Consider the following 25,359-nt stretch of genomic DNA (forward strand, 5'->3'; position numbering starts at 1 on the left):
GAGAGTGAAAATGGAATGAAGGTACTCATTTTATGACCACATCTTTTCTCATCTATAACTGGATTCAATTAGACAACAATTCCCTAGAGTTCAGAAAACATATGTAGCTTTGACATCAATTTTTAGTCACATTTAAGTTAATGGTGTGAGTTTGCACATTAAATTAAGTCTATTCTGCATTTTGAATCAGGATACTGCATTGATTAAGTTATTCCATGTATCATACTAGTCTATGAGAAGGTAAATGTCGAGTTTCATTTTCCATTTTAAACTTTTGTTTAAAGTTTTCATACAAAACTATAAATATATAAATATAGTTAATGTCATATATTTTACAATATATTCATTATAAATACAAATGACATTTATTTCTGAATATGTGTACCATTTTAATATATTTATATTCGTCCCCAAAAGTTGTAATGTATATTGCGGTACTAGCAGATTTTTCCTTTTAAAACATGAGCTTCTTTTTTAGGCACAAAGCATATATCAATTATTCAGTCTTGTTTAAAAAATCAGTTTTGGGGAGAGAAAAATATACATTACATTAAACTAAACAATAGAACAACACCTTCTGCTGTCACTGCAGTTCTATTCAGGTGGAGAACTGAATTGGATCCAGTTACAGTCATTGGGAAAGAAGCATTTTCATGAATTGCAAAATCTGCTGTTTTAGAAGTTTGCATAAAACATTTGGAGTTTTAAGTAATTCACTCTTTATCTCAGATGAAAGAGTTATAATACAGCAAACAAAAGCTACTGAGGGCATATGAATAATGTTAAAAACTTGTCAATAACTAATTTTTAAAAATAGAGTTAGTTACTAATAATAGTATTAGTAAGATTAAAATTAAAACATTAAAACTAGTGATTATGTCAGCAATATTTGTTCAAGATGGAATAAAGCCTAAAGGCTTTCTATTATAGAAGCCTTCCAAATGTGATTTTTCTTTTTGAAGGTAAGCGGACACCATTTTCTTCAGACTGAAATATTTTTTATCATCCACAATAAAAATGAGAAGGCTTTCTTACCCCCATCCATTTAATCAGCTGCATTATAATTTGCCACATACTTTTATGTTGCTCAGTTTCCCATCTCTTAATCTCATTGCTTTCAAACAAATTATTAAACATATCAGGAAAGGAAATCAGACTCAGCATGTGGGATATCCAGAAGTAAGTGGAATAATCTTCTCTTACTTTTATGGTGAACAAATGCCATCCAGAGCCATACTATCTTTTTCCTCTACCTCAACCATAATTACATAAACCCACCTCCATTGTCCCTTCACAAAGCTGCATTTCTGCATGCCCCTCATCATCTTGATTGCTTTTTGACATTTTTACAGATGAATTACATTTCTTCAGAATTGCAATAACAGGAATTCTGCATAACAATGAAAATCCATACACATAAATGCATTCAGTTATTCTGGATCCTCTTATATGTGATAGGTGAGAGAGAAAAAGAATTCTGCCTGGCAAGAATGACAAGTTAAACACAGTTTTTTCTAATACTTGATAAAAGGACAGACCAGTGTAGATTTAATGTGTTTTATTGCTTAATGTCTATGGAGATTCTCAGTCATTATTTCCATTATTTCCCACATTTATTTACAAATTAGGGGAGAAATCACCAGGCAATCTATGAGCAGGCTAATATTGATCTTACATCATAAAGTAAGAGACATAGATGGACATAGATTTCTTCTGAACATACTGTAGATGGCAAAGGCCAGAACCAAATCTTGGATTCGATAAATTGATAATGAATCCATGTTTTCTCATGTTTTATTTGAATTCTGACTGAAATCAATTTGCCATCCCCATTCTCAAATTATATGCTTTATACTATTCTAAACATTCATTTATGAGTAGGTTTATATCCCATCATTATTTTGTACAACTTAAGATGGCATGCAAAAAGATCCTGACTCCTATTTTCTTGTAAAATGGACTGGGTTGGAGAGAGAGATTGGCCCAGCTGGTTTGTGTGCCTAAGAAAGACCTAGGACTAACAATGTTTGGCTTCTAGTCCAGCTCCTTAACCACTAAGCCAGACTGGCTCTATATATTTGTCTGGTTTCTGTTTAATTAATATATTTTAATCAATTCAGTAATGCAGACATTGGATTTTAAAGTAACACTGCACCTGGGCAATCCAGTATAATTTTCTTTGTTAGAAAGAAACCCTTCTTGAGTAACATAGTCACACTGATGCCATTTGTCCTTTATATTAGTCAATATACACCGAAGCAACTACAGTTCAGTGAAAGCATTTTCCTGCTTTTATTTTATCCTTCTGTATCCCAAGTGGGTATTTGGCATATGAAAATTGTAGTTGGTGAATATTGAACAATAGAATGATTCACAGTATTGCATAAAAGGCAATTGAGGGCATCTACTGAGGAGCATGGTGTGATCTCATCTTCAAATATTATTAATATTATTAGTGTATCATTTGCCTACTTCATCTAGGATGGATTTATTGAATCCAAGGTAGGCATTTGTTTTTAAAATGAAAACTGGACCAAAGCTCCTTGACGATATGCATTTCTTACATTATTTCCTGTGGTGATTTCCTCTCAATTTTAAGGCAATCCAACTACTGCCATCCTCAAAAAGCTGAGAAACAATAGCCAACCAGTTGCTCTTGAAAGCTGTCCAATAAAAGAGGACAAGAGAAGAGTGTGTGTGTGTGTGTGTGTGTGTGTGTGTGTGGTATATTTATGTGTATATGTGTGTGTGTGATGTGATAGGGCTGCAGGTTGCCTACCTTCACCATAAATTAGGGTTAATAAACAAAAATAACTTACAATAATAACTTATTTGCCCTGGATTTAAAGCTGAACTCAAACCTGTCACATTGTTTCAGCATATTTCAACCCTGTATCTGAATTCAACCACCAGCGTCCCAGGAGTGTGTCCTAAAAAAGGAAAGACAATCATTGTGGGAATGAGACTGAAGCCCCTTTTATACATAAGACCGACACAAATATAGAAGAAGTGCGGCTCAGTTATGCTCTGTGGCTACCATCTTGCTTTTAAAAAAAGCCATGGTGGCTCAGGAGTAGGAATACCATGCAGTATTGCAAGCTACTCTGTCCACTGCCAGGAATTCGATCCCAAACGGCTGAAAATTGACTCAACCTTCCAAGGTTGGTAAAATGAAGATCCAGATTGTTGGGAGCAATATGTTGACTCTGTAGACCACTTAGAGAGGGCTGTAAAACACTATGAAGCAGTATATAAGTTTATTGCTATTGCTATTAAACCTCACTGCAAATGCTGATGGACCCAACACACATAGACAAAATATGTTTTAACCTTGAAGGAAATGATATCTGCCTGTGAGCATAAACCACTTTCCACAAACTAAGCAAAGAACACAGCTGTTCTGCTCTTTGTTCTACAATCTATAGAGACACTTGAGTTTTGCTTCAGCAAAGTCCTTTTCCTGAAGATGATTTATATTTGAAGATCAGCACATTCTAGGATCCAATCACAGTACCTTGAGTGAAGTATATTTATCTATTTATCAATTTAGAGATAACTAATATTGTCTATCAAGGCCATCTAATTTTATCCAGACAAAATTATTGGCACCTTTTGTTTTAAAATCAGAGTTTGGAAATTTCTGTCTCTGAAACTTCCGCATGCTTCTGGCCTACAAATTTTAATCCATCTCATTTAATAAATGGCACACCATTTCTGAGTTACCAATATTAATCAGTGGGTAGCTAGAAATTGTGAGTCACAGAACATCCATCCATAATCTGAATTTGCTCTGAATCAGCCTTTTAATTCAACCTGTATCTGCAAACTAAAATCAAGGAATGTCTTGATTTTATATCAGTGTGCATGTATGAGATATCAGTCTAACTTATTTATGTTATCATGCCTCATGTTAAAATTTTATTCCTTTCTACCCCTATCAATTTTTCCTTCTGAATTAATTTATTTGGGTGAGGCCATGTAATGAATTCCAGCAGGACTAATTAAATAGCTTAAACAAACAGGAATTTCCTTTATAATGTGAAATTTAGATCTTTACAGTGAATCAAAAGCAGAACCCTGAAAGAACACAATATTTATAGCTGGCATTTTACATTTCACAGTATTTTCTGTATAGTCTATCCCAGGCTATAATGTAGTGAAATAGGCAAAACGTTTGCCTTAAAAAATTTTTTTTTTACTGATATTAGGCTTAGGTCTTGGCAACAGCTTTAGTTATTGTTGCTATGACTGACAGTTTTTAAAAATGGACGACTGGCAATAGGTTAAGAAGGGAATAAAGCTCTGAAGTGAAAACCTTGTTGGTAGAAAATCTGAAAGCTGTCAAAGGAAGCAAGAAGCATTATGTTGCAAAGCAGACATTGATGTTTTAAGCAGACAGCACCAAAAGACATTTAAGAGGAGGCAATCTGACCAGAGGGAAATAGTCCCTGAACTAACTAAATGGTGCCAGAAGCCAAAGGCAGAAGCATAAGATTACCATAAACATCCATTTCCAGATTGTGAGAGATTTGTTGGAATAAAGGTCAAGGAACTCTTATATAAACATACATTCATTTCATATTACTGGGTGCAAAAAATTAATTTATACTTCTATGAACAATTCCATTAAGAAACATTTTTTTCATCTTGTGTCTGGGAATATTTCCTATCACATCAATGCCACAACCATGCTAAAGAATCCATGGTTTATTTCTATAAAGAAACTGAGAATTTATCTTGGAGACATCACTTCAAAAATTTAAGCATGTGGAGACATAACAGTGAAAAGGGTTCCACAAATCGATCTTTATAATTTTAAAATGGAATTTAACTGTATCAATTATATTGCCTTGTCTAAGTATTAAAGCATATGCTTTATGTCCTTTCGTTGGGGCCTAATTTCATGTGAACACAGTCTATGTCATTCCTTATTGAAGGGCAAACTTTCATTCTATTTTCTGTTTGAGTATCTCCTTATGTAGCAGAAGATATTTTTTTCTTGATATACTAGAAAAAAGTAGCCATAACAGCAATGTTATTTTTAATAGATTCATATAATTAAATCCCAGTGCATCATGCTAGAGTTATGTTGCATCAAATTTTCTTAATGCACAATCTTTTATTTAAATTTAGTATTCTACCATATGGCACTTTATTAGATTTAATCATTGAGTCATTTCCTGGTTCACATGAATAAGCTTTCTCAAAATTGTATGAAGTGAGAGCCATTCACAAATATTGATAGAGAAATCAAATGTTTTTGAGGTAATGGGGCATAATCAGATCAATTCCTGTCTAACAGAAAAAAGAATTAGTGATGATATTCAGTGACCACAAAATGGGTTTTGACTTTAGGTGTATGAGAGAAAGTAAACAATTAAGGTAACAGAGAATAGAATACCATGGCAAGATTTTTATACTGGTTAAATTTTTACACAAAAGCAATCTGCAGTGTAATAGTTGGTGCAGGATATCATTTATCATAGTCCATATCTTAGATTTTCAATTTAAGCCCATGAATACACAGTATGAATACACAGTGGGCCAAACAAAAAAATAAAAAGCCTCCCTAATATCATAATGATTTATCTGCTCCAACTCAAACAGGGTAGAATCCAAATACCATGAACAGCAAGTTCAGAAATTTATAATTAAATTCCTGGAGATTGGTTTTGTTATAACAAATATTATCTACCCTTGTTCAAGGCTTAGATGCAAATATATCTAACAGAAAACTGGGAATACTTGCACACAGTTATTTAAACTGGTGTTATCTGGTACTGCCTGAATCAATCAGTGGTGGGATTCAAATTTTTTTACTACCGGTTCTGTGGGTGTGGCTTGGTGGGTATGGCAGGGGAAGGATACTGTAAAATCTCCAGTCAGAGGTGGTATTTGCTGGTTCTCCGAACTATTCAAAATTTCTGATACCGGTTCTCCAGAACTGGTCAGAACCTGCTGAATACCACCTCTGAAATCAATCCACTGCACAATTAAGGTTTCTTGAAGGTTTGAAGGTTTTGAACCATAATCTACCATGCTTGTTCTGTGTAAATAGATTTTTTTTTGTTTTACTTCCAAGTCTAGAATGAAAAGGAGTGCGAGTGACAAAGTTATTCAGCTACTTTCTGAGTAAAATTATTACCTGGTTTTAATTACGTATCGATATTTGCGGTTACTACATGTAATAATAATAGTTATTATATAGGATATATAAAATAGGGTTAATAAATGCAGTTAACCTTTGGAGTAGCTTTTCAGATTGAGATTGATGGCATATAAATTTAATGAAATAAATGTACCTTTAAAACCTTCTGAATTGGTATATGTATTTGAATCTAGAACTTTCTAGTTTTGCATGTCTACCAAGCATGATAAAATGTCCTTTCTTATTCACATTGTCAACAAAACAAATTTGAAGTGCTTTTATACATGGAGGACATTTTCTCTGGTAACATATACCAAGGGTACATCATTTTATAAAAAATATGTTTATAACATAAATTTTAATTCTTTCAGTCACATATTTTTCCATTATTTCATCTATATATTATAACCAAAAATTGTATCCCATTTTGTCTTACATTTTTCACCTGCTTTTGTTCTTTGACAATAATTACTATTAGTAATCCTCAAACCCTCATATAGTAATTTCACTAAGATATTACTCCAATTAAAGTAATTTGAAGAAAGGAGAAGGAGAAGAGATGAAGCAGGCAACCACTTAGATTTCCATTCCACCTCAATGTTTACTGAGTGTGACTGCAAGCCCTGAATTAAGTCTTCTAGTTATGGAAGGTATTTATTCAATGGGGCATTTAGATCACTGAGTCCAATCCCTGGTCAGTGCTTGAAATGAAAATTAGAACATTTCCAATAGCTGTTCTGCCTCTGCCTGAACAGACTCAGTGAAGGGGACCCTGCAACTGCCTTTGATAATTGATTTCATGATGGAACTATTTTCATCATGAGATAATTTCTCTTCAAAAGACCGTGCCTTCTTGTAACTTAGCATGATTCCATGTCCCAAATGATGGGAAGATAACAAAGTTACACTGGCCATCTTCTGTAGGACACACCTTTGGATATTTGAAAAGCACTGTGATATTCTCCCACAATCATATTTTCTCAAGGCTACACGTATTCTAGTGTCTCAATTTTTCTTTGTCAGACTTATTTTCTAGTCTTTTGAATCCATCTCCATTCCTCTTTTTTGCATTTGCACTTTGTTTGAATTTTCCTGAGTCATTCTGACATCAAGAACAGGTCATAGTGTTTTTATGACTGATGCAAAATGTAGTACAATGGCATTACTAGTCATGAGTTAGAAAATATCTTTATACTAGTGCAGCATAAATTTCCCACTTTATCAGCTTGTCACACTGCTGACTCATATTCAGCTTGTGATCACTTAGGATTCTATGAGCTTTTTCTGAGCAGCTGGTGTACTGATTCTTGTATCTTCCTTTTATTTCGAAGAAAATATTTTGAAACCCCTTTTTGTTCTTAACATCTTCCACTAACCTTAGAATCGATCACATTTTAATGTTAGCTTTTTGGGTAACATTTCTACAAATCTTTTTTGGTAACGTTTCTACAAATCTAGGCTCCTGCATACATTTTGCATTGTGACCTGTTCTTCTTTCCACCTCTTAATGTGTCCTTTCTGATTTTAAAATTTTTACAAAATCTTTTGAGCAACCTCATAAGCCTCTTCTGTTGTTGCTTTTCCAACCCTCCCTACACTTCATTGGAACTGTATGAAACTGTGTTTATGGTATTTCTTTGTTTAAGGAATTTCCATCCATGTTTCAATATTTCCCCATGATATCAAAGATTCTAGTATTATACTATATAATAATTTTCCTACTACTTCCACTTCGTCTATTTTATTTTCCTTATATGTTAGGATGAAATCATGGGTAATGAATAATACTCATGTTCTTTCTTCCATCTTTCAAAGCCGAAAGGTGTGAGCATGATAGGGTTAGAAATTTCTTTAAAGGGTCATGATTAGCAGTTTGTCTTTTGTTAGAGTAATTATAATTTCTAATCATGGCCACAGCATAACCAATTTTTTCAAAGTATGTAATGTTTTTCTTTCTTTGATTTTGACCCTGCCCAACTCTAACACTGGGAAACTCAGAAAATAAAGAAAAATGAGAAAACTGAAATTCAATCAAAATTAACGCTCCCCCCCCCCAAAAAAAAATTACAAGACACTTGCAAGAGTGAAATTCAGATATACAGTACATCAATCCAGAAATCTTAAACATGCTGCTCCAAAGCCTCAGGGAATAGCCAAATTTTTAATGCGATCTTAAAGCAAAGATGGAAAATCAAAAGCCATGGAGCACAGTGGTTAGAACACAGTATTTCAGGCAAACTCTGCTCACTGCCAGGAGTTCAGTTTAGACTGGTTGAAGGTTGACTCAGCCTTCCATGCTTCCAAGGTCATTAAAATAAAGACCCAGGTTGTTGGGGGCAATGGTGACTCTGTAAAACCACTTAAGAGAGTGCTGCAAAGCGCTATGGAGTGGTATATAATTCTAAGTGTATTGCCATTACTAAAATCCTGCACCTATAGAGCCCCAGAGCCACCAGCTATTTGTTCTTGGCCACACTGAGCCACAGATATTTTCCTCACATTCAGACATTGGGACAGAACCTCAACAACTTTGCCCAGCTAGCCTGTGGTCAGTCCGAGTTAAAATATATAATTGAATATCAACAGCATACTGGTGCTATCAGATCCTAAACTGGCAAATGACCTCACCTATTAAATTCATGTAATTGATGAACAAGAGTGGAGAAAGCACTGAAGCCTGGGCATCCTGAAAACAAGTGGGCTAGGGAGTGATCTCCCACATCCAATACTGGCAGGAACTGACTATGAAGGAATGAAGAGAAAGTGCCCTCAGTTTCCAGTCCCTGGTGGAGCTGGTGCAGAAGTATATTATGACTGAGACAAGGAATAGAAGGGTGGTTGTAGCAGCCCTAGTCTACCACAGGTCATCAACAAGTATTGCCAAGGTTGTCTCCATACTGAAACCTGACTAAAATGGATCTAGAACCCTAACCCTAACATGTTTTCCCCAAACCCCCTATAATTGCAGCCTGATTATCTGCTTAACAGCCGTTCCTGAAAAGGGAGGATTGGGGATAGAACAATAGTGTCTAAACTTGTTTGGCCAATCACAGCTTCTTCAGGCATACCACCCTCATCCCTAAGATCACCAGTTCTTGACTGCCTGCCAGCCTGTCTTAATAAGCTAGGAAGGGGCTGCATCCAGCATGTAGGGCTGAACTAACAGCACAAACTCTACTTTGTTGAAAATCACTACATCTAATTTATCCCAAATCAGATTGTGTTTCTTGTAACTCAATCAGACTTGACCTGCCAGTTAATATCCAACTCATCCCAAATCAGATTGTGTTTCTTGTAAGTCAGACTTGACCTGCCAGTTAATATCCAACTCAGCACAGATCAGAGTGACTGCCAAAATCCAGAATATTCTCAAAGTGGGTCCAGACCTGCCTATAAGAAATATGGTTATCCTAAAAACAGCTGCTGGATGTCTATTAGGACTGTAATAAGAGCAGAGAAATGCTAATGTTTTGCTGTTCTTTTTGCCATAAAATAAATCTAGGTGTGAACTCTTATCTGTGTTTAGACGGGTGTGTTCTGAGTGTTTCTCCAACAATGCTCCAGGTATCCTTTTCTTAAGTAGTTCTTCTAGAGCTCTTCAGTAAAGCAAGATCTTTTCATGAACAGCAAGCAGGGAGAAGCCACACAGGGCTGATGTGATCTACAGCTCCACCCACCCACTTTTTCCAGGCAACAGTCAAGATCTCAGCCATGTCACCCATCAGATTCTTGGGAAAGACCGCAAACTCCATCTAAAACTCCATTCAGTCCATGAATTGTCTGGGATGGGGCACTAAGTCTAATGTATGACACTGGTATGCATTAGGCCACTGATGACTTGATGTAGGTCCATGATTGTCATGGAAGCCAGAAATTTCTGATCTGTCCTGGACTTAATGGTGCCAGATAGCAAATTGAACACCAATAGTCTCAGACGCTCTATTGTCAACTTAGCAATGGAATCCAGAGCTCAAGCATGAATGATGCTGAGCAGCAGAGCAGACAATATACCAGAAGACAGTACAACCAATCTTAACTATTCTTTAGAACCCAGTTTCAACTAAATAATCTTACATCAGCTTATCTGAGGACCAGGGTCTTAAGAGCCTTCAAGGACTTGTAGATAACAACAGTCACTACCAGCATTCCGGTCTTAGCTAATACAAGAACTCAAAACCTTAATGGTCACACATCAGGTAGAAGGATAGCTCCTCCTGGGCCCAGCAAGGTTAGTGTCCTCGTCTATGATAGGTTCATAGACAAGAGCCTTGTTACAATTGGCCTTTGAAAGATCTGCAATTGTCTTTTGGAAAACCTGACCCATATTTTCTTCTTCTTTTCATTCTGATGGTAGCAGTAAGAGCCCATGAAGACCATAATTTTCCACTTTATCTCCTGTAAATAGCAATTGTATGACCTCTGCTATTCCATATACTGGCACTGTCTTTTTTCAGCATATTTATTTGGCTCTAGGGCAGTTTTGGGTTGTAGCATTGTGAGATATCTTCTTACTCTCTTGCTCTCATTGTCAGTGAATGAAGAAGTCCACTTGTAATTTTCTTCTGGAAAAATACCTCCTATATCAATTCTTGATGAAGTCCCCCTTTGTTTAGAGCAGTTTTATGGGATAAAATGTGGACCCTGTCTTCTATCTACTTATTTTTTCTTTAAACTCTGCAATAAATTGATATTTGTAAAAATAAACTTAATATTACAAACTATTAGACTGTGCTATATGCTGTGCTTGACTGCTGGTTGTTTAACCAGGTATAACCACTTGTGTGAGATAGATTGCACATTCCATGCTAAGCTAAAAGCCATGATTTACAAATTAGAATGCCTGGGTTCACATAATACTAGACTATATCAAGAAACCATATTATCTCCTAGCGTGTTGTATGAAGCTAAGTTTAGAGAAGTGCTAAAAATAAAGCAATGAGCATGACATTAGGGATTGGATCCACCTTCTAACCTAATAGCATTTTCATTGGCAATCAATTTGTGTTCATTTTTTCCCACATCTCTCCTCCATTCCTCTGCTAGAAACCTACTCAATTCTTTTGGGAACTCTTGCTGGAAGCTAGAAGAACAAAACTTGGGAAAGAAAGTAATCTGTCTCATTTCTGCCACTGGGAGCATTCCAAGTAGAACTTTAATGCACCAATGGAATAAAATGTAACATTGAATATATTGTAAAACTATAGTGTAGCCATTTATAACTTGGGGCTGACAGTTCCAGCCACACAACCTATAGAAAATCTATGATTTTTAGTTAATTTATTATACTAAAAGTATAGAAAAGAGTAACTGGTATAATCAAGCAGATGAAATTATATTTCCCATAAACAAAAAAAGGAACATATTGTTTGTATCATGGAAGTTCTAAATGACAAACATTACAGAATATGACACTTTTAAAAATATGGCAGCAATGCCTTTTTTCCCATACCATCATATTAGAACTAAAGATTTTCTAATGGAATTATTGAGCACCCTTAGAAAATAGTTGAGAATAGTTTCAAAGGAACTCTTCACACAATGTTTAATTAACTCATGCCAGCTACTGCACCAGGCATATAGGATAATTTCCTGATTCCCAAAATGCAGGAAAATAAGGCTCGCAATAAGTTGTATTTCTGAATGTTTTTCAAGCTTAGCAACTATAAGACATGTGGACTTCAATTCCCAGAATTCCCCAGGCAGCGTGAGACCTGATCATTTGATTACTCCCAAGTCAGTAACATGAAAGAATTACCACTTTAAAGATACTGAGCATTGTATCTCTGTATGAATTGATTTAGTAAGATCCCATACTTACCACACTCCTGTCTCTGCTTGGACAGACTCATCAAGGCACTTCTATTGGATTGCCCCTTGTACCAAGGCTCTGATTTAATATTGCCTCCTCCTACTCACTAAATGCATGGATTGACCTCAAACGGATGTTACCTATTTTCTACTGGCGGATTAATCTATAAAATGAAATATAAACTGCCCGTTCATCACAAGGACACAGTTTTAAAGAGTAAAGTCCCCCCCTCAATATCTCTTCCAGGATGGCTGTTCCTAGTCCATTAACATGTTCTAGGGTTAGTGCTGTCTTAAATTTAGAGATAGGTATTTGGTGTAATTATATTAGTAGTGTAAAGCAGCAGAGACTGACTACAGAAAATCATACCTAGGAAGGCCAGCAAATCTAATTGCCTTTCTACCTACATAACATAATTTTAAGCCTGAGTATTACCTGTTTATAGCCCATCATAAGCACCAAATCCCATGAAAAGCCATACACAGCAATTTCCAATGAATTAGTCAATTAAATAATTTATCTCCCAGCAATCTGGGCTGAAGCAGAATTAAACTGTTCCTTTGTTTTCTGAATCAATTTTATAGGAAGTAGGCTTAATTTCACACCCACACACACCCACCAGCCACTTCCCACTCGAAGTACCTCATTTAGGAAGCATGGAGAGGAAGTCAGCAACACCAAAACTAACTCAATATCTTCCAAATGGGATAGGCACAGGAGGGTGGGGAGGAGAGAAAGGGATTCTTGCTCCAGGCTTAAAGCCCAGCAGCTCCAGCAACATATCTTCAGCCTCATCAGAGGCGAGTGGCCAGGAGGGGAAGGGGCGGGGCCAGCCAGGGGCACAATTTGCCACTTCTCCAAACTGGGCAGAATCTTAGCATCCAGTTCTATAGAACGGGTGGGAACTGGTAGAATCCCACCCCTGGTGTGTGTGTGTGTGTGTGCGTGCGCATGCGCGCGCATTTTCAGAAAACCAGAAGGCCTGGTAAGATATATCTTTCTAGAAGTAATCGGATACAACAGTTTAAGCTTTTTATTTTAAGGCAAGCTTCAGCTAAAATTTCCCTGTTGGTACAACTAGGCGAAGTTAGTTCGCTGTCACTCTATTCAAAAAGAATTTGCAATTGGCTTTGGCTGTACAAAGTGGTACTGATGCCACTTTGGCTGTACCTGAATGTGGTACTGATGCCATAAATATGCTTTCTCTCCCTCCTTGTTAATAAGCTTTTTTTAATTCATTTGGTGCAACAAAGTGAGAAGACTGTTTAAAGCTCCTGGGAAGAACTGTGATTTCTCTGTCTAAGCACTTCAGACAAGACACAGGAGCATCCAGCAAAGCAATGAATCTTAGCGAATCTTCCAGCCGATATTTACAATAGTCTTTTCCTCTCTGCTTTGCAGAAACTATCATTTTTAAGAAAGAAGTTTTGCGATAGCAAAAAGAAAATGTCTGTACTTGGATAATAACAATATATGTATGTGTATACACACACACACACACACACACACACACAGAGTCATATATATATATACACACATACACACACACATTTTAGTTGCAAAAGTGTGTACAATAAATAATAAAAGCAAATACAAATCAGAATATACAGTATATATAGTTGCATTTATTTCTACATATCTTCCTCTTTGGATTTAAAGAAAAAAAGGGGGGGTGAGGATGAGAAAATACAGTCAAGCAGGTAGTCCTTATTTAGTGTAAATTGGGACTACCTACTTGGTCATTCAGCAAGGCAGCTGCTAAGTGAAACCATAATTGTGCTCATAATCTTTAGCTTTCTTTTGCTTTACAGACCCATGAGTCATTAATGTGAGGATTGGTCAAAAAGTTATTTTTTCAACACTGTCATAAATGCAGACATTCGACATACTTGCAAATGAGGAATACCTGTAAAAGCTTTTGTTTAAACTTGTTCAATCACTAGCAATAGTAATAGCACTTAAGATTTATATACCACTTCACAAGCTTTACAGCCCTCTCTAAACAGTTTACAGAGTCAGCATATTGATTCCAACAATCTGGATCCTCATTTTGCCAACCTTGGAAGGATGGAAGGCTGAATCAACCTTGAGCCGGTCAGGATCGAACTCCTGGAGTAAACAATGAGTTAGCCCCGCAGTACTGCATTCTAACCACTGTGCCACCACGGCTCTTGGCTATATATTCTTAGTGATTTTAAATTTGTTCATCACCTCATAGCATTTCTAGAAGACATTTTTCTAATAAATAAAAATACTGTAGAAAACTTATTTTAAAACATTTTTTCTGGAAGTTCTGAGAAGAGTCTGGATAAGGAAGAGGGTTCCAGCCAATCAGATGAGGTCTTTGGGCACCTGGAACAAGGACCTGGTTATCAACTATCATTAAGAATCCAACAAAATGGATTAGAGCTTCTTTAAGTGAGAATAATCTCTTCTGGATTTCCTCTGAAGTTGATTTAATTAAAGAAGAAGCATCTCCTGCACATTTATTTTTTAAAGGATACATGTAACAGGCAGCATATAGAATAGAATAACAGAGTTGGAAGGGACTTTGGAGGTCTTCTAGTCCAACCCCCTGCCTAAGCAAGAAACCCTACACCACTTCAGACAATGGTTATCCAACATCTTTTTTAAAACTTCAAGTGTTAGAGCATTCCCAACTTCTGGAGGCAAATTGTTCCACTGATTGTTCTAACTGTCAGACTTTTCTCCTTGGTTTTAGGTTGCTTCTTTCCTTGATTAGTTTCCATCCATTCTTTCTTGTCCTGCCCTCAGGTGCTTTGGAGAATAGCTAGACTCCCTCTTCTTTGTGGCAGCCCCTGAGATATTTGAATACTGCTATCATGTCTCCCCAGTCCTTCTTTTCATTAGACTAGACATATCCAGTTCCTGCAACCATCCAGTCCCCTAATCTTCTTTGTTGCTCTTCTCTGCACTCTTTCTAGAGTCTTAACATATTCTTACATCATGGCAACCAAAACTGAATGCAGTATTCCAAGTGTGGCCTTACCAAGGCATTATAAAGTGATATTAACACTTCACATGATCTTGATTCTAGCCCTCTGTTTATGCAGCCTAAAACTGTGTTGGCTTTTTTGGCAGCTACTGCATACTGCTGGCTCATATTTAAATGGTTGTCCACTAGGACTCCGAAATCCTACTACAGTTACTACTATTGAGCAAGGTACCACATATACTGTACCTGTGCATTTGATTTTTCTTGCCTAAATGTAGAATCTTACTTTTCTCAACATTGAATTTCATTTTGTTAGATAGCTCCCAATGTTCAAGTCTGTCAATGTGTATTAGTTTGCTATGGATCTCAAGGACAAAAAGGGTCTTTGGGCAGAAATATGAAATTTAGTACCAAAGGATTGTAGGCTTCCTTCTAAGATACTGATCGAATTTGCATGGTATACCTGAGCTACAAACTAGGCACATACAAATATATAGTAAGTTTCAAGCTCTATACTAAGCAAAGGAAAATGTCCCAAAATACTCTCTGAAGTGTTAGGTTCTCCAGAACTCATAATCAGGCTGGTTATTAAAGGAAGCAGAAGGTTGAAGAAAGCTGAACAATATTGCATCCATTGTGTCTGCATTTATTCATAGCCTTAAAATAGAAATGTGGGAGAAGGTAAACATTCAAATTACGGTAGGTACTTTGACTAGCATGGGTCATTTATCATTGTTTGCACTTTCCTTCATTTCAAAGTCCTGTGTGCAATTGGAAGACAAGAAATTCTATCTATAACGTCCCCCTCATATCCCATTCTTAAGATTATAAACAAATGCAGACAACACAGTTTTCATATTTGCTAGATATTCCTTCCCCATTCCCCCTTTTTCATATAGTTCTGGTGAAGAATAAAATATTCCTGGTTGCCCAAATCGTGAAATCATTTTCATATTTTAGACTTATTTGGTTAGCTGCTAAGATGGATACATAGATCTATCAGGATACCTTTCTTTTGATATGTGTTTTAGTAAGATGCATTTGTTCAATCTTCTAAGATTTACTCCTGTTTTTTTGGAAATAATAATTACAACAATGTTAAAATTAGATGGTCAAGTTCCTAACTTTCTCTACAGTACTTTTTAAGGATACACCTCTCTGTCCTATTAGTATTTTTTCTCTGTTCAATCATTGTCTGATTCTCCAACAAGTCCTGCAGTTTTCTTGGCACAGGAAAGCTAATTTGAAGAGTCATTAACCACAGATCCACTGAATGCATTTTTGCAGCCTATTTGTTTCAGAGAAGTTCTGTTATTAGATGGGTCTACCCTACTCCAAGTACCTTGGATGTGGCAGAAAGGGGAAAAGGAAAACCTTTACCCTTATTAGTTCCTTTATTAGAAGGCCTCGCATTTTTTTCCTTTTCTGAATAACCTTGCCTCAAGCTGCCTTTTAGATCAAGCATTAGCAGAAACTTCAGCCTAGATTGATTTCACAGCAGCTGACTTTGCAAACCAAGGGCCAGAATGGATAGTCCTTGACTTATAGCCACAATTGAACCCAAACTTTGGCATTAAGTGAGGCATTTAAGTGAGATTTGTCCCCATTTTGCGACCTTTCTTGCCATGGTTGTTAAGTGAATCACTGCACTTGATACTTAGTAACCTGATTGTTAAGTGAATCTGGCTTTCCCATTGACTTTGCTTGTCAGAAGGTTGCACACAACCCCGGGATGCTTCCATAGTCATAAATATGGAGCAGTTGCCAAGCATCTGAATTTTGATCATGTGCCTATGGGGATGCTGCTGCAAACTGTGAAACAGGTCACAAGTTCACTTTGAACGGTCGTTAAATGAAGTCTGGGACAACCTGCACAACTGGCGAAGCAGCGAAACGCCACTGCAGTCCGTTGCGCATCAAGGCGCATTTCAGAACGCAGAGGGAAAGGAAAAGAGGGAAGGAAGGAAAAGAGGAAGGCGACTGGGAAGTGATGAGAAAAGAGGAAAGCAAACCCCGTTTCCCCTTCCCGCCCACCATTTCTCCCACTTACAGCTTTCCTAGGCACCTCCTTTAGATCGTCTCTTTGGTCAGCCGCCTGGATCCCTTCCAATAGGTTCCACGCCCCCAACTCGCGCGGATGCCCCCACTCGGGAGGGAGGACGCCGCTCGCTCTTCTGCTGCCCGGGAAGGAGACCGACCGGCTGCCTCTTCAATCGCTCGCAGTCGCCAGCCAGAGGAAGAAGCGTGGCCGCAGGCATATGGCTAGAAAGCTGCCGCTTGGAGCGCCCGGCTGGCGATGTTTGCAAACAGCTCCGGCTCTTGGCAAGGAGTTGCCTCCTGCTCCTTGCTCTTCGCAAAAGAGCCCCGTCTGCCCTCTTTTCCCAAGGGGTGGGTGGGAGGGAAGGGCAGTGAGAGGGAAGCTGGGGCAGCGCCAGCCGGGGCTTTACTTTCCGCCTTCAGGCTCCTCCTTCCTCTTTTTCCCCTTAGAAAATGCAATATTCTTTGAATTGAAATCCCCGGAGTAAATTCAGCGGCGTGTGTATGTGTGGAGGACGAGGGGGGGGGAGTGTTTTAAGCATTTCGGAGAGCTGCAAGGGAGGTAACTCTGCGAGCTTGCCACCAACGCCGTTGATACGGAGAAGGGAGTTGAGGGTCTACATTTCAGCCCCCGGACGGATTTGTTGCGGGTCAGACCGCTGAAGGCTGCAAGCAAAAGGAAGCGCAACCCACCTTTCTTTAAAAAAAAAAGAGGGAGCCGCAAGGACTTCGATTTTTCCCTGCCTTACCGTCCCCCTCACCTGGCGGCGCGTCCCGGCTCTCAAGCGTTCCTTGCTATTTCCTTCTTCGCAACTGGGTGGGAGAAAAAGGAGGAGGAGGAGGAGGAAGGCGGCGTCCTTTTCGGCAGCAGATATTCCCATCTTTATGCCGGCAACGGTGTCGTTCAGTGGTGCTCCGCGCGTCGGTTCCCACCCAAAAGGGGAGCCGGGCTGAGGGGACGGTGCGGTGGGAGGGGGGGAGCGCTACTCTCTCGTTTCCACGTGCTGGTTACTCCTGGCCGGTCTCCCGCCGTCGCAGCGGTCCTGCAGCTGCCGTCACACACCCCGGTTTCCCGGCGGGGAAGGGATTTATGGCGTGTCGGAGACCGGGTTGGAGCGAAATGCTGTGGCTGGTCTGACCATCCAGCTAGTAGCGGCCAAGAGGACGCCGCGGTGACAGCAACAAACCCCAGCGGCTTATATCAGTCGGCTACGCACCAACTCTTCTCTCTCTCTCTCTCCCTCCCCACCGCCCTCCCCGAGCCCGGGAAGCGGCGCGACATCCGGCACGGAGCGGACACTTTGAAAACTCTGCGCCGGTCCTTGCGCGTTGTCGACGTGCGGAATTCAGGGGCTGTTGCGGTTTAAACGAGACCAGTAACCGAATCGGCGGGGGGGGCAAAGCGCCTGCGTGAGCACGAGAGGGGAGAAAAAGAAAGAAACAAGAAAGGAAGCGGGAGGAGTCAACGCGAGAGGCGGTTGAGGTGAGGGAACTGGTTGCGGAGCTGGCCGGGTGAGACTTTTTCCCTGGGCTCGCCAAAGGCTGGCGGGAAAGAAACCTGCGCGCCAGAGTCGCGGGACGTTCTCGGCGAAGGAAACAACACGCCCGGCCGGCTGGGTCAAAAGCAGTCAAGAGGGCGCCGCTGGCAATGGCGGCTCGAAATAGGAACAGCTCGGTCGGTTGTCCTTAGCCGAGAAGCGGACTTCCAACTGTGTGTGTTTGTGTGTCTTGTGGGGGGGACAGCCGGACTGACGCTGGGGTCGCCGACTTTCCACACCGGCGCTCGAGCTGAGTCCCCGGGCGTTGCTCTGCTGCCTGCCTCCCTTCCTTCCTCCCTTCCCCGGAACTGTGGCCAAGACCGCCTGGGACCGCTGAAGGTGCGTGGCAGATAGCAGGGCTGGCCGGGCCATGGAGGCGCCGGCGGAGAACCCGAGCAAGGCAGCGGAGTATCTCAAGGAACTCAACAAGATCATTGAGACGCAGCAGGAGCTGCTGGAGAAGCAAAAGCTCCGGATAGACGAGCTCGAGCAGCAAGTGGCCAAGCTGTACCACGAGAACGCCCGGCTCCAGGAGGAGCACCGGCGGCACCTGGCCACTTGCAGGCTGCTGCTTCAGCAGCAGGCTGCCCTGTCCGCACCGCCGGGGAAGGGGCAAGAAATCGCCCAGCGTGAAAAGTAAGGAACGGGGAACGGGGAGCGTCTTAAAAGACGTGTGGAGGGGGGCACACGTAACGCTTTAAAGCAGTCCAGGTGACCACCAAGCGTTAGCCACGAGGTTGGTAGCCGATGCTTTCCCCTTGTCTTGGGGGTCTTGGATGGGTAGTCGTGAGGTTATGGATGATCTCAGACAAAGTCGCATTTTCTCCTTCACCCTCTCCATTCCCCGCTGGTTTCTTTCGCGCTTTGATTGATGCTCTTCCTAGTTTTCCCTCTGCTCTTGTGGGCCAGTATGCGAAGGCGAAGTAAAAAAAAACAGAGAGCTGAGATGTTATGTGGCAACCTTCCTCGGCTGGCTGGCGAAGTTGTCTCTCCTTCGAGGAATTTATTCCTAATTTCTTGCCCCATCCCAAAAGGGCTGGTTTCTGGGAGAGGGTTTTTTGAACCCCGCGGTTTTTTGCCTGTGGACAGAAAGAACTGTGCCTACGGCTAAGGGATCCAGACCGCTTCAAAGAAGAGACGTTGGGGAAAGGGTGTGAAGGATGCTGTTTGGTGCCTTCCAGTCCTGGAGAAAGACTTGGTCTTCTAGTGCAAGGCAGTGTGATGAGTGGCATTTGCAGACTTTGGAGGTGGAGTTAGTTTCTAACGAATGAGAGTGAGTAAACATTGGCAGGTGGCTACCCTTCTGAACTGTGACTCCTTCACATCTAAACTTGTTGATCGTCAGGAACCAGTTTGCTCTCAATCCTTGGTCTATTTTCAGAAGGCTTTAAGCTTCCATAATGCAATGCTTGCTGCAGATGGAAAGGTGTTTAGCTATATTACTGCTTACCATAAGGCTATGTCAAGAGCAGAACAATGTCTGATTTTTTTTTACAAATGATTGAAATTACAATTAGTACAATCTACAATCCTTAAGTAGATACGGAAAAACTATTAATCAGAATTCGTGGCACAAAATGCTCAGGTACTTTGTTTCTTGGATTTTGTTACATTGTCTGTCTGTCTGTTCCCCCCCCCCTCCATAAATGTAAATGTTTCTTGAGATGAGCAGTGTGTCTTCTTAAACTTAATAATTTTGATGTAGTTAAGAAAAACAATATTCCTCTTTTGGGACTGTTCAGCTAATGAGTTTAATTAAATTGTTCAAAAAGTGTTCATTTATAGATGTATAATTAGTTGCATTAAAGTTTTTTCAGCTGGGTTAAAAGAGGTATTCCTTTCCATCGGAAAAGGGAAATGACTCTTAAAATGATGCATGCTATTACTAGTCCGCATCATTTAAAAAACAAACTTTTTGCTTAGATTGTGTACTTAAGACAGATGTACTAAAATGTATTCAAATAGCAGTATTGTCTTACAATGCAAACTGCTGATCTTGATCAACATTAGAAACTACCTTATTTCTGCTGCATGTGCGTTTTAAAACTGAGTTTCTGTCTATATTGCAACATTTGCATCTTTATTGCAGTTTTGCAATGGCAAATTCATATAGATAATATTTACAAAGTGTGAACTTGGAAAAATATAATCAACTGCTTATATGTAGAGGTTATTTCTGTCTAGCAAAATATGTTATAATGGATTAGGAGCTATATTTCTGTACTTGTTAATGTAAGTTACTCAGTGTGAAGTCCCAGGAAGTGGGCTTAAATGTTTGTTACCTGTCTACTATAAAGATATGTATAAGTGAGGTATATGTTTTTGTTTGTTTCCTGTTTACCAAACACTGTATTGCTGGCCTCTTGTGATTTTTCTCCTTGTTGTAGGCAACACTGTTTATTTTAGTAAGACATGTAACATTTTTTACTTTCTAGAAATATTCAATTGATCTAAATCATACTGAGGCTAAATCTTGTTTAGTAACAAATCACTATATAAACTGAAGAAATAAATGATTGAACCTGTAAGAAGAGTGGGAAACAGTTCCTTTAATCTATAATGTAGTTTAGAGTAATGTATGCTGCTTTCAGGAAGGAAAAGAAAATTTAATTCTATGTATGTTTGTTTTGTGTAATAAGCCAGAGAATGAATTATATAGATATGTGTTCTGTCATGTTTTGGACATTTTCTTATCAATATGCCTTCACCAATTCTTATCGATTGGTATTCTTACCAATACCAGACACAATATGTATTATTTTTCATGTTTTCATTAATTTGTTTCTTCTGATTTTCCAAGAAAGCAGTTTTTCCTTGGAAGAAAGCAATGAGTTACAGCTTTGAGAACCACAATATTCTTAAAGTCTCTTTAAGTGGATTTGATGTTGGGATCAGTCTTAATCTGGAGTATTTATGGAGTGCTTATAGTCTTTCAGAGGTATAGTCAGAACAGCTCAGGGCAAACATTTAAAGTTACCAAGGCTTCTATTATCATAAGAGATGTTCAGCCAAAAAAACTATTTCATGTGATATGAATATTGACTGTATACTGTTGGTTTAACCAGAAAAATGCTGGCTCCTTTTGGGGACTTTGTAATTAGAACCTTCAGAACTAGAGGGTGTGCTCCATTCTCTTCTTTGACTCTGTTAAGGCAACCTGCAAAAATCCATGCAGTTTTTTTTACTGATATGCAGTGCAATGTTAATAGGATATCTGAAAAAAGTATAACCATATCCTTCCCAAAACCATAATTTTAAATTATGTATCTTACTACATAAAGTAAAGGGGGTCAAACACTAATAGATATTACAGTATAGATCAGGAATGTCCAACCTTGACAACCTTAAGGCTTTTGGACTTCAATTCCCAGAATTCCCCAACCATCAATAGACCTTGACATTACCATGGATAGTGTTGGAACAGGGATGAAAGAACACCCCATCAACGTACAAGTTAAGAATTTTTTAAGCCTAACTCAGTCATGGGCTAGGGATATGATGAAAACAGTATTATGGGCCACAGCAGGAAAAAAAAAACAGTGCTATGCCATCATAAGCTACAAATGATGGATTGTATTCTTTCTGACATTTTTGGGCCGTTTGTCTCAAGCTGATCATTCCTTTGTGATTGAAAGTTCTTTTGGATCAGATATAATCAGAGTTATGTGGAATTGTCAAATTCTATTATTTTGTAAGTTTCTGTGCTTGTAATATTCCATTTCTACTGTACTTCAGTATTATCAGAATTGCTGATCTTGGAACTGGCATACCTGTATATGTAGTTTGTTCATGTAATATGTTTTCCTGTTGAAATGATTACTTTTTAAAATGTTTACTTAATTGTTTAAATAATTTGTATGGCTGTCCATATAGCATCCATGATTCTGAGTGGCTAATACGTAATGCTTTTTTAATAAGGGGAGTAGGGAGTACCTTTGAGTTAATCCTGACTTCTGGCGACTGCCTGGACAAGTCCTTGCAGTTTTCTTGGCAAGATTTTGGAAGTGGTTTGCTCTTGCCTCCATCCTAGGGCTGAAAAAGAGTGACTGTCTCAAGGTCACCCAGCTGGCTTCATGCCTAAAGCAGGCCTGGAACTCGTGATATCCCAGTTTCTTGCCTGATGCCTTAACCACTACTCCAAACTGGCTCTTCTAAGAATAAAATAACATTAATTAAAACCATAATAATCACACCCCACCAGTTAATTATAACTATTACACAATAATGTAGTCCTCAGAAAATATACATTTTTTTACCTAACTAGTCTCATTTAATGTTGTTTTAAAAACTTTTTGTAACATCAACTGGGTGGGGCCCATTTGAATCTCAGGAAATCTCTGAGTTTGCCTCTTGAATCCCATTAGATTTATTTTTTGGTTTTATAAGGCCACCCAACTCAAATAATGCCAAACAATGTACAACAACAACAGCAAAGCAACCTGGTGAAGAACCATGTAATGTGAAAATGTACGCAATGTATAAATATGAACATGAAATACACACTATAGAATGACTACCAGTCATAATACAAGCATTCAAAGGAGTGCCTCCATATGCCTGGGGAAAAAGCCAGATGTTAAAAGAAAAGTTTGGACTTGTATATTGGGGGGGATATTCGTTTCAGAGAACAGCCATCAAAAAGCAGTGCTTCAAAAAAAAAAAAAAGGAGCCAGCAATATGTCCATGCTGTCAAATATGGAGGGGTAAGCAGAAATCAGTATATATAGATAGTTCTGCAAATAGTTTGCCTCTGTGCCATATAGGAACAACCTGCAACTTGAATTGCATCTGGAAAACCACTGAGAGTCAGTGCAAGCTCACAGAGCCATTACATGAGGCTTCGCGCCACTGAATTCTGGACCAGTTGCAACTTCTGAATGCTCTTCATAGGCAGCCCCTTTGCAGTAGTCCAACCAACCAGGAGGTGACAAAAGCATGGGTAGCCATGAACACTCTCAATCTAGGTATATGTTCTCAGGTGGAGGGAGGGGGGACTTGATAGTATCTCTTGAACACTCTTTTTATCAAGTAGGTTATGTAAATGAGCCTCTGCATATGATGAAACATATAAATATATTCTAATATTTTGTGGTCATATAACTATTTCCAGCTTACTGTACTTTCGTTGCCATTTTGCAAAATATGGAAGGAATTTTATAGCTTATAGAGTAGATTGAAGACTAATAAATAATAAAATCTTAGGCAAGAGTAAGAGGGACTGTCATGTGTAAATGTTGGAACTAACATACTAATCCTGAAATTACAATTTTAAATATAGTGAGTTGGTTATTGCAGGACAAGTTGTTTAGATGAAAACGTCTTGTTCAGTTAGGAAAACAAGGTAGTTTGGAATGGCTGCTGTCAGGAATAGTACAATTTGATTTATAGTCCTGTTCTTTAAAATAGGTTCTACTTAATCCATATATCTGCACTGAATTCTGAAACTAGAAATTGTCATGCAAAAAAAAACTAATCCAAAAACAAAAACTATCATGTGTATTAGATGCACTTAACTGCACCTTAAATAGTAGTGGACAATATATAGCTTTTCCAATCTGTTAAATTGCAGCTCCAGTCACTCTTATTGTTGGTCATGCTGATTAAGATTGATAGGATTTTTTACTCCTGAACTAAAAAAATCATCCAGCTTTCAATCAGAATTGCTCAGAGATGCCCACAATTACCCTTGTACCAAAAGCTTCAGTTTAAAACATGGCAATATGACTTTTCCAGTAGTACAAAAGGAAGAAACTATACCACAACAAGATTAGAAGGTAAAGCCATCACAGTAAATATAAAGCAAAGCAAATGTACGTCTGTTCTTAATGTAAAAGTTATCTGCAATATCTATCTGCATGCTTATTTGAATTTCAACTTTATGTTTGGGTACGCATGTATTACAACATGGTTTATTTAACCATGGATTATTTAGTGATTCAAAAGAGCTAAGTCCACACAACAATCTTAAAATATAAATATAATATAAATCCTGGTTTGCAAACTGCATTGGCTGACTTCGTGTTACATTCTAAGTCATAAGCAAATAAACTACCTTGCTTATATATTTAGTAGATTAATATGGCTATCATCTGAAATACATGATTCTGGGCAGCTAACCATATAAAAAAAAGATTACCAAATGTACAAAAAACATAAAACAGCACTCAGAAAAAAATAAAAGCCATAATTAGATATTTAACCAAGAAATAGTCTCCATCCTACACTTGGGGCCATGAGAGAAGGCCAACAGAGGCAGGGGCAATGTAATATCCAGAGACAAAATATTCCAGAAAGAGGGTGCCATAACAAACATGGCTGTTGTCCTGGCCCTGCCAGCTGACGCTTATTCCCAGTGGGACCCAGAGCATACTGCTAGACTGAATAAAATGACTAGAAACAAACTGGGGATAGACTGTTCCATAAGTAACACAGCACTATGAAAAGCATTAAAGATGACTTATCAGCACCTTGCTTTATAGCCAGAAGCATAAATAGCATAAATAATATCACATGTCCTGAAAAGCAGGCCCCACCACCACTGCATTCTCTACCAGCTCTTCAAGGGAAATCCCATATAGAATCCATTCACAATAATCCAATCAGGTCATTATGGAATAAACGAGTAAATCCTCCTGATCCAGGAATGGGCACATTTGAAGAGCAAAAGCCCTCTTAGCCATGGCTACCATCTCCCCTTGAAGCAGGAGCCATGAGTTGTAGGGGAACCCCAGATTGCATATCCATTCTCTCTATGACAATGAAAGCACTCCAGAATCAAAATGGACTGTCTCCAGAACTAGGAGGTCCAAAACCCCAAAGCTGTTCAGTTTTACTACTCTTCAACTGAGGCCATCCTGGTCCCCATAGTTTC

At 38.8% G+C, this 25,359-nt stretch overlaps 1 protein-coding gene across 8 annotated transcripts in view; it reads left to right on the forward strand.

Moving 5' to 3' along the window:
* Positions 1–17,699: 17,699 nt before the first annotated feature.
* IQSEC1 (IQ motif and Sec7 domain ArfGEF 1) overlaps positions 17,700–25,359 on the forward strand; it is a 321,447-nt gene continuing 313,787 nt past the window's right edge. For 2 of the 8 annotated variants that reach the window (XM_087923921.1, XM_087923923.1), the window contains exon 1: positions 17,700–19,124. In XM_087923921.1, coding sequence (XP_087780047.1) covers positions 18,859–19,124 — 266 coding nt within the window. In that variant the 5' untranslated portion in view covers positions 17,700–18,858. Of the gene's footprint in view, positions 19,125–20,034; positions 20,074–25,359 lie in introns of those variants that run through there. The other 6 variants (XM_087923913.1, XM_087923914.1, XM_087923922.1 and 3 more) reach the window with 5 other exon arrangements.

The sequence above is a fragment of the Pseudonaja textilis genome, chromosome 2 (genome assembly GCF_049901715.1).
Source record: "Pseudonaja textilis isolate UNSWEBS1 chromosome 2, rPseTex1.2, whole genome shotgun sequence".
NCBI classification, from domain to species: domain Eukaryota; kingdom Metazoa; phylum Chordata; class Lepidosauria; order Squamata; family Elapidae; genus Pseudonaja; species Pseudonaja textilis.